The 13158-nt window shown below is 43.2% G+C and overlaps 1 protein-coding gene across 1 annotated transcript in view; it reads right to left on the bottom strand.

Annotated features, from left to right (window-relative positions):
- Nucleotides 1-13158, bottom strand: part of LOC132834399 (dynein axonemal heavy chain 8-like) — a 1143262-nt gene that overhangs the window by 299359 nt on the left and 830745 nt on the right. Inside the window, exons 51-53 of the mRNA XM_060853284.1 lie at nucleotides 9828-9968; nucleotides 9292-9529; nucleotides 2440-2582 (exon numbers count right to left, since the gene is read on the bottom strand). Of these exons, the coding sequence (XP_060709267.1) occupies nucleotides 2440-2582; nucleotides 9292-9529; nucleotides 9828-9968 (522 nt within the window). The remainder of the gene's footprint in view (nucleotides 1-2439; nucleotides 2583-9291; nucleotides 9530-9827; nucleotides 9969-13158) is intronic.

Genomic DNA, 13158 nt, shown 5'->3' with positions numbered 1-13158 from the left:
CAGTTGGGGGTGGTGGGGTGGTAGGTGGAAAGGAGGTGCAGTTCAGGTAGCTGTGGGAGTCAATGGGTTTGAAGAAAATGTCCGTTTTGGGTTGGATGGTCTGAGTTCACCTGCATCCTCTCCCTCCCCTTCCTGGACCCTCATCTCCATCTACAGTGACCGACTCAATGTTGCCATATACTTCCAATCCAGCGATTCCCACAGGTACCTGGACTATGCCTCCTTGCATCCCTGCCTCCTGCAAATGCACTATCCCTTAGTCCTAATTCCTCTGCCTCTGCGGCACCTGCTCCCTGGAGGACCAATTCTAACATAGAACATCCCAGGTGGCCTCCTTCTTCAGGTACTGCAATTTCCCCTCCCACACGGTCAACAATGCCCTCCAATGCATCTCCTCCACTTCTCGCATCTCCCTCATTGAACTCCACTCCTCCAATCGCAACAAGGACAGACCCCAATGGTCCTTACCTTCCACCTCACCAACCTCTGGATACAATACATCATCCTCTGTCATTTCAGCCACCAACAAACAGACCCCACCACCAGCGATATATTTCCCTCCCCACTCTTATATGCATTCCACAGAGACCATTTCCTCTGCGACTCCTTTGTTCGGTCCATGACCCCCAACCAACGCACCATCCACTCCCGGCATCTCCCCTGCCACTGCAGGAAGTGCAAAACCTGTGCCCACACCAGCCCCCTCACCTCTGTCCAAGGCTCCAAAGAATCCTTCCACATCCAACAGAAATTTACCTGTACTTCCACCCACATCATCTACTGTGTTTGTTGCTCTCGGTATGGTCTCCTCTGCATTGGGTGGGACAGGACGCCAATTTGCAGAATGCTTTGGAAAACATCTCTGGGACACATGCACTAAACAACCCCACTGCCCTGTAGCAAACACTTTAACTCCCCCCCTCCCACTCCACCAATTACATGCAAGTCCTGGGCCTCCTCCACTGCCGAACTCTAGCTACCCAATGCCAGGAGGAAGAATGCCGCATGTTTTTGCCTTGATACCCTCCGTTCACATGGGATAGTTGTCGATTTTACCAGTTTCCTCATCTTCCCTGCCCCCACTTTATCACAGATCCAACCTTCCAACTTAGCACTGCCCTCTTAAACGGTCTTACCTGTCCATCTCCCTTCTTTCCGATCCGCTCCACCCTCCTCTCATTCCCCCCCCACCTTCATCTACATATCACATTCCCAGCTACCTGTCACCCCCAGCACCAACCCCCTCCCATTTATCTCCCAGCCCTCTTGGGCCAACCCCATTCCTGATGAACAGCTTATGCTTGAAACATCAACTCTCCTGCTCCTCAGATGCTGTCTGATTGCCTGCGCTTTTCCAGAACCATACTTTTTATCTCTGAACTCCAGCATTTGCAGTCCTCACTTTCTCCAAATAAATTTCCATCCTTCTTGTCAAAATAAAACAGAAATGGACAACTAAAGAGGTAGGTGACAATATAAAATTAAAGAAAAACGTTAAAAATAGCAAAAACAAAGTACATATTGAAGTGAATGGGAAAGATTAAAAAAGCAACCCAGGGCACCAAGGCAGTAAAGCAGACAGTAACAACTCCAAAAAGCAAAAAAGGGACAAAGTTAGCCTGAACATTTATAATTAAATCAAGAGAAAGAGGATGGTCAGGAATTTATGCCACAATTTTAAGCATGATATTCCCCAGCATACTACTGAAACTAGGAAAAATGCTTATGGGCTACATTCTTATTTATCAGCCTTCTAAAATGAAACTCGATTAGTTTGCCAAGCTGAGAGACAAAAACAACTGTTTTGGAGAGAAACAACATAGTTTCTGATGATCTGTATAATCTACCAGTATTTTAGCTTATGATGACCAGGCTTAGATTGAATTAAGGTGAATTAGAGAGTTCCAACAATATATTAAACAGATGTTGGGGGATCCTGTGACTAGTAAACCTGCCTGCAATGACAATGTACATAGTATGTATGAAAGCATCTTGATAGCTTTATTGATGCCACTAAACCTTTATGGGCATTGTCCTGAGTGCTAATCTGATAACATTGCCAGGCTTTGTAATCTCTGTTTATTAATTCCTGAGTTGGTAACCATGGAACAAAAATAATTTCCTCCATCTGTTCATTGTCCAGAGGTCCCTTAAGGCAGTACCAAAGCCCTCAGTACCCTCTCAGTTGTTTCACCTGTTCCACTGTTAACCACTGTTTTGTACGTATTACAGCCAGAGTTCACCTCTCACATCCCTTATCTAAACTTCTGTACTGGCAGGCAAGCCATTTGGGCTGCAGATAGCACGAGCATAACTATAATCACCAGGTAATACGAAACAGGAGTATTCATCCTATATTCTCATTTCTGGGAAATGCCAAATTTATAGCGATACTATATGTTTCAGATGTACTACAAATATCTTGTATTGTGCACTTACTTTATTTTGTTTAGCAATGGTGTCCACAAGGAAGTTCGTCCTAACATTGTCGACATTTGGTACTAGGATTGAATTATAGTCTGGCTCACTGTCAGTTGGATATAGATATTCTTGAACCCAAACTTTCCAATGCTCCCATTCACCTGACAAATCAGACAAAGCAGGATACTGTTTAAACAAGGATGTTGGGATAAATCAATGTTTGGATCAAAATACAACACAAGTCACCAAAACAAACAGATATTTGAGAACAGAAGGCGGCCATTTGAGGCTGCAAAGCTCTTCGAGCCTGCTCTGTCATTCAACTGGATCATGCCTCACCTCACTGTATCCTCAGTTATTGTAAGGAATTGTATCATTTCTCTTTAACCATACAAGAAACAAAATCAAAAGAAAATGGTCACATTTATTTTTAAAGTTATTTAATAAGCCTCATTTAAATAAGAAATTTGTCCAGATGATGCTACATATTTGCATTAAAGTTTTAGCCCCCAAACAATTCAACAGAGATGAAATGAGGCGAAGCAAAACAGAAGGTGGGCTGATAAGGAAGAATGAAAAAATAAAATTCAGTTAGACTTTCCATCTTAAATATATATGGGTACTTGATGGCAGATGCAATACAATGTGGAATGCCGATAGATATGAAAAGAATGAAACAAAAACTACAAGCACTTCTGGATCTGTAGTTCTGTTCACTAATGATAAAAAAAGTTGTTTGCTGTTTGGTAGTACAGAACTTGAGAATAGTTGAAAAACACCACATTTGTCAAAGCTTTTTGTCTTGCGCCCATCAGAATACAAATACAAAGGGAAAGCAAACATTTATACTGCATGAGAGAAGAGTGCTGATTGGTTGGAATGTGCCCAGTCATTGGCAGATACATTATTATGAAAATTTCATCCATTGATGCTGATTGATAGTTAACTGATAGGCTTTGTTCAAATCTTAAATCAGGCAGGTTGAATCTGATTGTTGAGAGCATTGTCCTGATAAATGAACCAGAAAATGATGATCACCTATTTTGTTATAGTTGGAACAGATGCAGTGCGTACATGTTCTTTCCATTTGCAAAGGAGAGGGCCTTGTGTGTGCATGTACATATCTTGCAATATACACGTGTGCCATGCTGTGAATCCAATTGACAATCATAAATTTGTATTGTGAGTGTAATGCTTCACACACTTGTAAGTTTTGATCAAATGCTATCCATTTGCAGAATCACAGCTAAAGTTGGACGCTGTTTTGAATTTTACAAGAGCAGGCTGGTTGGACTATAGACTGCATTTGCTGTGACGAACAGATGAAGGGATCTGCTGCTTGATCCAATCCTTTGGGATGTACAGCCTACGTATTTGGCACCAAATTGCAAATGAAATCCATACACCACATTGCTGCTGTGAATGAAAGGCAGATTTAAGGAGTTGTGGAATTCCTGATCAGTTAATTAAAGAAAGGAGTATAAGTTGGGTGAAGTGAAAATTAGATGCACAGAAGGAGGGAAATATGAAAGCTAAAAATAGCAGAATTTGGTAGAATTTTCCAGTCATGTGGTAACTAGGTATGGGTGGGTGTTGGGAGGTGGCAAGGTAGAGGGGCTGAGTGAGAAGAATGATTTAGTGGAATGGTTCTGCACTGCATTTCTGCTCAAGATTTGATGCTTAAAGCAACACCATCGACTCCACAAAGCCGAGCAGTCAGCCAGGTTCAATGGAGAGTGCAGGAGAACATGCCAGGAGCTGCACCAGGCATACCTCAAAATGAGGTGTCAACCCAGTGAAGCTAATAAACAGGACTACTTACATGTCAAACAAAATAAGCAGCAAGTGACAGTGCTAAGTGATCCCAACAAAGCAGATCTAAGTTCTGCATTTCTGCCATATCTAGTTGTGAACGGAGGTGGACAACTGGAAGAGGAGGCTCCACAAATATCCCAATCTTCAATGATGGAAGAGCCCAGCATATCAGAGCAATAGATAATGCTGAAGCATTCACAACAATCTTCAGTCAGAAGTGCCGAGTGGATGATCTATTTCGGCCTTCCGCAGTGGTCCCCATCCTGACAGATACCCATCTTCAGCCAATTCGATTCACTCCATGTGATATCAAGAAACAGTTGGAGACACTGGATAGTGCAAACTGACAATATTCCGGCAATAGTACTGAAGACTTGTGCTCCAGAACTTACCAATTCCCAAGCCAAGCTCTTCTAGTACTGTTACAACACTGGCATCTACCCAACAACGTGGAAAATTGCCCAAGTATGTCCTGTACATAAAAAGCAGAAAAAAATCCAACCCAACCACTTCCATCCCATCAGTCAATTTCCAATCATCGGTAAAGTGATGGAAAGTGTCATCAACTATGCTAGGAATTCCGTGGCGAGTAACTCAGGTCATAACTCCCTAAAGCATGTCCTTCACCTACAAGGCACAAGTCAGGAATGTGATGGAATACTCCCCACTTGTCTGGATGAGTGCAGTTCCAACAACACTCAAAAAGCTTGACAGCATCCAGGATGAAACAGTCTGCTTGATAGGCGCTACCACAAACATCCACTCCAGCCACCACCGACACTCTGTAGCAGCAGTGTGTACTATCTACAAGACAGACTGCAGAAATTGACCTAAGATCCTTAGATAGCATCTTTCAAATCTACGACCACTTCGATCTAGAAGAACAAGGGCAGCAGATAAATGATAATACCACCACCTTTAAGTTCCCTTCCAAGCCACTCACCGTCCTGATTCAGAAATATATCCCCACTCCTTCACTGTTGCTGGGTCAAAATACTGGAATTTCCTCCCTAATGGCATTGTGGGTCAACCCGCAGCAGGTGGACTGCAGCAGTTCAACAAGCAGCTCACCACCACTTTCTCAAGAGCAACTAGGGATGGGCAATAAATGTTGCCCAGCCAGTGATGGCTACATCCCACAAATGAATTAAAATAAAGGTGGTCAAGGCTTCTATTAGCAACAACATGCTGATGGAGCATCCATGTGCTAGAGCTTGGGTGAGTTACTGGACTGCAGCCTGAAGGTGGTGCACACTGCTGTGCACTGTAAGGAAAATACATTGCACACTAGTTTTACTTGATCAGATTGCTCCAATACGTTCTGCTGCACAGGCTCAAAGTTCTGAAATTCCCAACCCCTCTCCCAACTAACTCGACCTGTCCCCTTCTTTAGCTTAGTACTTTTGTGTATGTTCCAACGAGGACAAAAACCTTCAACAAAATGTGGCTTCCTTTTCAGAAATAAGAAAGGTGACTCTGTTAGTTAATGATATTAATAGCATAAGAGAGGGAGATGACGTACGTTGAGGACAAAGTCAGAAGTCACACGACACCAGGTTATAGTCCAAGTTTATGAATTGAATTGAATTTATTGTCATGTGTACCGAGGCACAGTGAAAAGCTTTGTCTTGTGAGCAATACAGGCAGATCACAGAGTTAAGTAGCATAGATAGTAAATAATAGGGAAACAATGGCAAAACCAAAAACATAGGTACAAGTGAATGTTAAGAGTTTGCTTGTCCATTCATTATTCAAGTTTATTTGAAATCACAAGTTTTTGGAGCTCTGCTCTTTCATCAGGTGAAGTGAAATATTGTAAGTTCTGGAAATATTAAAGAGGGGATAAAGAGGCTGAAAAAAAATGGATAGGTTAAGTGGGTAGACATCTGGCAGAGAGTACAATGTAGAAATTGTGAAATTGTCCATTTTAGCAAGATTAAAAAGGCACAATATCTAATGGTGAAAGCCTCCAGAGCTCGGAGAAACAGTTACGTCTGTGTGTCCTCGTACATAAATCACAAAAGATTACTTTATAGGGCACATCCATTAATTAGGAAAGCTAATAGAATGTTAATATTCATCACGAGTACAGTTTAATTCAAAGGTATAGATGTATGCTTCAGTTATACAGAGACTGGTGAGGGCACTCCTGAAGTATTATGTCCAGTGTTGGTTACCTTGTTTAAACAAAAATGTAAAGGTGGTGGCAGCAGTTCAGAAAAGATTTACAAGACTACTACCTGAATGAGCATGTTGTCTAACGACCATAATTAGTCATGCTAGCCTTGGAGTTTAGAAAAGAAACACGGTGACTTAGAGGACCAAAGTACCTCCTGCTGCTCCTATTGTTATGTGTTTCTATACTTCTACATTTGGGTCAGCAGACCAAAAGACATGTGAGCTGAAGTAGTCCGTTAGCTCATTGAGTCTGTTCCACTATTCAATCAGATCATAGCTAATCTGATGATCCTCAAATGCATTTTCCTGTCTTTTCAAAAATCTATCTCTGCCTTGATGACACCAACAACCAGCACACGACAGCTTTATACAGCATCAGAATTTCCACAGGATTCTACCTTCTGTGAGAGGAAATTCCCCCTCATTTGTTTAAAATGGATGACAGAAAAGCACAGCAGGTCAGGCAGCATCCGAGGAGCAGGAAAAAAAAATCGACATTTCGGGCAATAGCCCTTCATCAGGGATGAAGGCAGGGAGCCTCCAGGGTGGAGAGATGAATGGGAGGGGAGGGGGGGGGGTGGTGGTAGCAAAGAGTACAAGAGGTGGATGGGGGTGGGGATGAAGGTGATAGGTCAGAGAGGAGGCTGGAGCAGATAGGTGGGAAGGAAGATTTGGCAGGTAGGACAGGTCATGAGGATGGTGCTGAACTGGAAGGTTGGAACTGGGTTAAGGTGGGGGGGGAAGAAGAAACTGGTGAAGTCCACATTGATGCCCGAGACTTGAAGTGTTCCAAGGCAGAAGATGAGGTGTTCATCCCTAACACACTTTGATCAGGTAGATTTGGATAGGATGTTAATTTAAATTCTTGCATTAGAATTAAGTGTTATTGTTTAAAAACAATGGGTGGTTCATTTAAAATAGTGGACAATTCTTTCCTGACCAAGTATTGAGAGACTTTGGAACACTCCAGAGAAGGTGGCAGAAGCTGAACCTTGAATATTTTTACGGCAGAAATGGATAGATTCCTGTTAAGCAAAGGGGGGAAAAGGTTATTGGGGATAGGAGGGACTATGGATTCTTAGGTAACAGCCAGAGGTACCTTGATCTTATAAACAGCAGATCGACTGGAGGGGCTGAATGGATGATCCTTGTATATTTTTCGTTCAGTTGTGGGAGATAGGCATTGCTGACTAGACTTGCATTTACTATCCATCCCTAGTTTGATTTGATTTATTTGTTGTCACATCTATCTTGTTAGAAAATACAATGAAAAGTGTTGGATAGTGTTGCCACTCTCTGGTGCCATCATAAAGCACAGAAAATAGTTGCTCTTGAGAAAGTGGTGGTGAGCTGCCTTCTTGAATTGCTGTAATCTTTCCTTTGGGAGGAAATTCCAGGAATTTCACCCAGTGATGGTGAGGGAACAGTGATATATTTTCAAGTTGGGATGCTAAGTGGCTTGGAGGGGAACGCTCAGATGGTGTTCTCATGCATCTGCTGTGCTTATCCTTCTAGATTAAGTGATTGTGGGTTTGGAAGGTGCTGTCTCAGGATCTTTGGTGAACTTCTGCAGTGCACCTTTAGATAGTACACACTGCTGCTCCTGAGCAGCAGTACTGGATGGAGGATACTTATGGATGTAGTGTCAATCAAACAGGCTGCTTTGTCCTGGATGGTGTCAACCTTCTTGAGTGTTGTTGGAGCTGCAATCATCCAGATAAGGGAAGAGGATTCCATAACATTCCTCACTTGTGCCTTGTTGATAGTGGATAGACTTTGGGAGTTAAGAAGTGAGTTACTCACCACAGAATTCCTATCCTCTGACCTGCTCTTGTCACCACTGTGTTTATGTGGTGAGTCCAGTTGAGTTTCTGATCAATGGTAACCTCAGGATGTTGCTAGTCATGATGACACTGCTGAATGTAAAGGGGCATTTGTGTGGCATGAATGTTACCTGCCACTTGTCAACCGAAGCCCGAATATTAAGCAGATCTTGTTGCATTTGAACATGGACTGCTTCAGTACCTAAGGAATGCTGCTGAACATTGCACAATCTTCCCCACTTCCCTTCTTAGAATACAGCAAAGGTCATTAATGAAGCAGTTGAAGATGGTTGGGCCAAGGACACTACCCTCAGGAACTCCTGCAGAGGTGTTCTGGAGCTGAGATGACTGACCTGTAAGAACTACAGCCATCTTCATACATGCCAGGTACAACTCCAATCAGTGGAGAGTTTTCTGCCTGACACCCATTGATTCCAGTTTTTCTAGGACCCCTGTGATGCCACACTGGGTCAAATTCAGTTTGATGTCAAGGGCTGTCATTCTCATCTCACCTCTGGAATTGAGCTCTTTTGTCCATGTTTGAACCAAGGCTGGAATGATATCAGGATGAATGCCCTGGCAGGACCCAAACAAGGCGTCACTGAGCAGAATATTGTTGAGAAGGTACTTGGTAGCATTGCTGATGACACCTTCTATTGCTTTACTGATGATCGAGAGTGGACTGATAGTACAGTAATTGGCCAGGTTGGATTTGTCCTGCTTTTTGCGTACAGGATATACTCGGGTAATTTTCCACATTGTCGGGAGATGCCAATGTTGTAACTGTAGCAGAAGAGCTTGGCTAGATGGAATGGCAAGTTCTGGAGTACAAAAATGAGTACTATTGTTGAATACTATCAGGGCCCATTGCTTTTGCAGTATTCAGTGCCTCCAACCTTAATATTACATGACTTGAATTGTTCATATGTTTGCAATATTATGGAACAGAAAATTAGAAAATCACCCCCATTAAAGCAGTACATTGTGATCTACTCCATTTTCAAGGTGAAAGTTCTGAATGATATTGTGCAAAACATAATTTAAAGGCTCATACCTTGATGACCGACAAGAAATTCGAATATGGACTGGGCACTATCTGAAGGAACATCTGGTAGGTCCAGTTTGCTGTTGTGTTGTTGGAGGAATTGCTCAAGTTTAGTCCTGTTCTCTAATTCCAACAAGGCACCAATACTCCACATGAGAACAAACACAAATAGTCGTTGAAGTTGCAATGCATCAGAAATTCCTCCATCTTCTCTTGAAGGAATCAAACCATCCAACAGGGTAATTGACTAAAGGAAGAGAGAAAAGTGCATATTTCCTTTCAAAGAAACATTAAGTTTTTTTCTATATTTTCAAAAGTACATCAACATACCAGAGAAAAATGCATTCACAAATCAATATACTTTGCCAGATAATTGATGAATACAGACTCACAATTCAATATTTCATGAGAGGGGGTTCTTATCCTCCAAGAAGTTGTGGGGCTAGTAGTGACAACAGCAGTATTTCGCTTTGTGTGTGGCACTGGAGGTGTCTTTTCAGAGAAAAAAATATGAAAAGGTGGTATTACAGTAGAAGTTACCAAACCTGCATGATGTAGTTACACTCCAGTAGCTCCATTACTGGATTGAGGTTTAACTTCATGTAAAGATAAGCATCTTCAAAGGCTCTGTCGTATAAATCTTGCAGAATTTCAGCTTCCCAAGGAGTACGTTTATTTAACCAAGCCTGAAAGCCAAAATAGAATAATGAGGGGAGAGTGGCAATCATTCCTTAACTTAACAAGTAAAATGTTTTGAAATACAACTGAAAGGCATTGGTAGACAATGTGCAATCATCATTTATGGGCAGCACGGTGGCACAGTAGTTAGCACTGCTGTCTCACAGCGCCCGAGACCCGGGTTCATTTCCCGACTCAGGCGACTGACTGTGTGGAGTTTGCACGTTCTCCCCGTGTCTGCGTGGGTTTCCTCCAGGTGCTCCGGTTTCCTCCCACAGTCCAAAGATGTGCGGGTCAGGTGAATTGGCCATGCTAAATTGCCCATAGTGTTAGGTAAGGGGTAAATGTAGGGATATGGGTGGGTTGCGCTTCGGCGGGTTGGTGTGGACTTGTTGGGCCGAAGGGCCTGTTTCCACACTGTAAGTAATCTAATCTAATCAGTCATGTTTCTCTCATTATTGTACAATAGACATAAGCAATAAAAGTTAGACAGAGGGTGGTGGTAGAGGGTTGTTTTTCAGACTGTAGGTCTGTGACCAGTGGAGTACCACAGGGATCGGTGCTGGGTCCACTACTTTTAACCATTTATATAAATACTTTGGATTGGAGCATAAGAGGTAAGTTAGTAGGTTTGCAGATGACACCTAAACTGGAGGTGTAGTGGACACGAAGGGGGTTATCTTAGATTACAACAGGATCTTGATCAGATGGGCCAATGGGCTGAGAAGTGGCAGATGGAGTTTAATTTAGATAAATGTGAGGTACTGCATTTTGGGAAAGCAAATCTTAGCAGGACTTATACACTTAATGGTAAGGTCCTACGGAGTGTTGCTGAACAAAGAGACCTTGGAGTGCTTCTTTAAAGTAGAATCGCAGGTAGATAGGATAGTGAAGAAGGCGTTTGATATGCTCTCCTTTTTTGGTCAGAGTATTGAGTACAGACGTTGGGAGGTGATGTTGTGGCTGTGCAAAACATTGGTTAGGCTACTGTTGGAATATTGTGTGCAATTCTGCTCTCCTTTCTATCGGAAAGATGCTGTGAAATTTGAATGGGTTCAGAAAAAACTTACAAGGATGTTACCAGGTTTGGAGGATTTGAGCTAAAGGGGGAGGTTGAATAGGATAGGGATGTTTTCCCTGAAGCTTCGGAGGCTGAGGGATTACCTTATAGAGGTTTATAAAATCATGAGGGGCATGGATAAGGTTAAGAGACAAAGTCTTTTTCCTGGATGACGCAGTCCAGAATTAGAGGGCATAAATTTAGGGTGAGAGGGGAATGAGGGGTGGCACAGTGGGTCAGTGGGTAGCACCGCTGCTTCGCAGCACCAGAGACCTGGGTTCGATTTCAGCCTCGGGCGACTGTCTGCATGGAGTTTGCACATTCTCCTCGTGTCTGCGTGGGTTTCCTCTGGGTGCTTCGGTTTCCTCCCAATGTCCAAGAATGTGCAGGTCAGAGGAATTGGCCATGCTAAATTGCCCGTAGTGATAGGTGCATGAGTAGGGGAATGGGTCTGGATGGGTTATCCTTTGGAGGGTCAGTGTGGACTTGTTGGGTTGAAGGGCCTGTTTCCGCACTGTTGGAAATCTAATCTCATGTATAAAAGAGACCTAATGGGCAACCCTTTCACACAGAGGGTGGTATGTGTATGGAATGAGCTGCCAGAGGAAGTGGTGGAGGCTAGTACAATTGCATCATTTAAAAGGCATCTGGATGGGTATATGAATAGGAAGGGTTTGGAGGGATTTGGAAAGGTGGGACTAGATTAGGTTGGGATAACTGGTCAACATGGACGAGTTGGACTGAAGGGTCTGTTTCCGTGCTGTACATCTCTGTGACTCCATATGTTTGCAAAGCAAAGACTCTGAGATTGTTGATTAGCAATGATGCAGAATTCTGTAGCTAATGTACTGACAAATGTGTATGGTACATTCAGTGTGGACCTGGCATGAGAAGAGTGAAATGAAATGGAATGTTTTGATGTTGTTATGGCACAAAGAAAAAGACTGGAAAAAAAATCAGCCTTTCAATCTCTGTATTCAAAAAACAGCAAAATTAAACAGATCCTTAAAATTGACTGCAATGGTTCTCAACCAGACTTCATTGAATAATTAATCCCAGATCATGTGAATAATTAATTCTTGACACCGCATTAAACAACAGCCTAGCAATTTATCAACAATTCAATACCTTTAGCAGTGCAAAATTAAACAACAGAGTAATCTAATTACGTCTATGTTTAAACCCACTAACATTTGTTTTCAACCCCATTCACACAAACACAGACAACACAGTTAAGGGATAAAGAAAACAAAATAACAAAATAACTAATGTCCTTCAGAGAAGGAAATCTGCCATCCTCACCCAGCCTGGCCGACATGTAAATCCAGACACACAAGGCGGTTGACTCTGAATTGTCCTCTGAAATAGCCACCGGTACCACTCCTCACCTCTTCCTCCGTTACATTGATGACTGCATTGGCGCCACCTCGTGCTCCCACATTCATCAACTTCACCAACACATTCCACCCTGACCTTAAATTTACCTGGACCACCTCTGACACCTCCCTCCCCTTCCTGGACCTTTCCATCTCCATTAATGATGACCGACTTGACACAGACATTTTTTACAAATGTACCGATTCCCACAGCTACCTGCATTACACCTCTTCCCACCGTACCTCCTGAAAAAATGCCATCACGTATTCCCAATTCTTCTGCCTCTGCCGTATCTGGTCCCAGGAGGACTAGTTCCACCACAGAACACACCAGATGGCCTCCTTATTGAGAGACCGCAATTTCCCTTCTCACATGGTTGAAGATGCCCTCCAACGCATCTCGTCTGCATCCCGCAGCTCTGCCCTCAGACCCCACCTATCCTATCGTAACAAGGGCAGAATGCCCCTGGTGCTCACCTTCCACCCTACCAACCTGTGCATAAATCAAATCCTCCGCTGACATTTCCACCACCTCCAAACGGACCCCACCACGAGGGATATATTTCCCTCCCCACCCCTTTTCACTTTCCGCAAAGTGGATTCCCTACGTGACTACCTGGTCAGGTCCACGCCCCCGACAACCCACCTTCCCGTCCTGGCACCTTCTCAGGAATTGCAAAACCTGCACCCACACCACCTCCCTCACCTCCATCCAAGGCCCTAAAGGAGCCTTCCACATCCATCAAAGTTTTACCTGCACAT

Source organism: Hemiscyllium ocellatum, chromosome 3 (assembly GCF_020745735.1).
Source record: "Hemiscyllium ocellatum isolate sHemOce1 chromosome 3, sHemOce1.pat.X.cur, whole genome shotgun sequence".
In the NCBI taxonomy this organism is placed as follows: Eukaryota; Metazoa; Chordata; class Chondrichthyes; order Orectolobiformes; family Hemiscylliidae; genus Hemiscyllium; species Hemiscyllium ocellatum.
The sequence above is the reverse complement of the archived record's forward strand: the minus strand, read 5'-3'. Positions and strand labels throughout refer to the sequence as shown.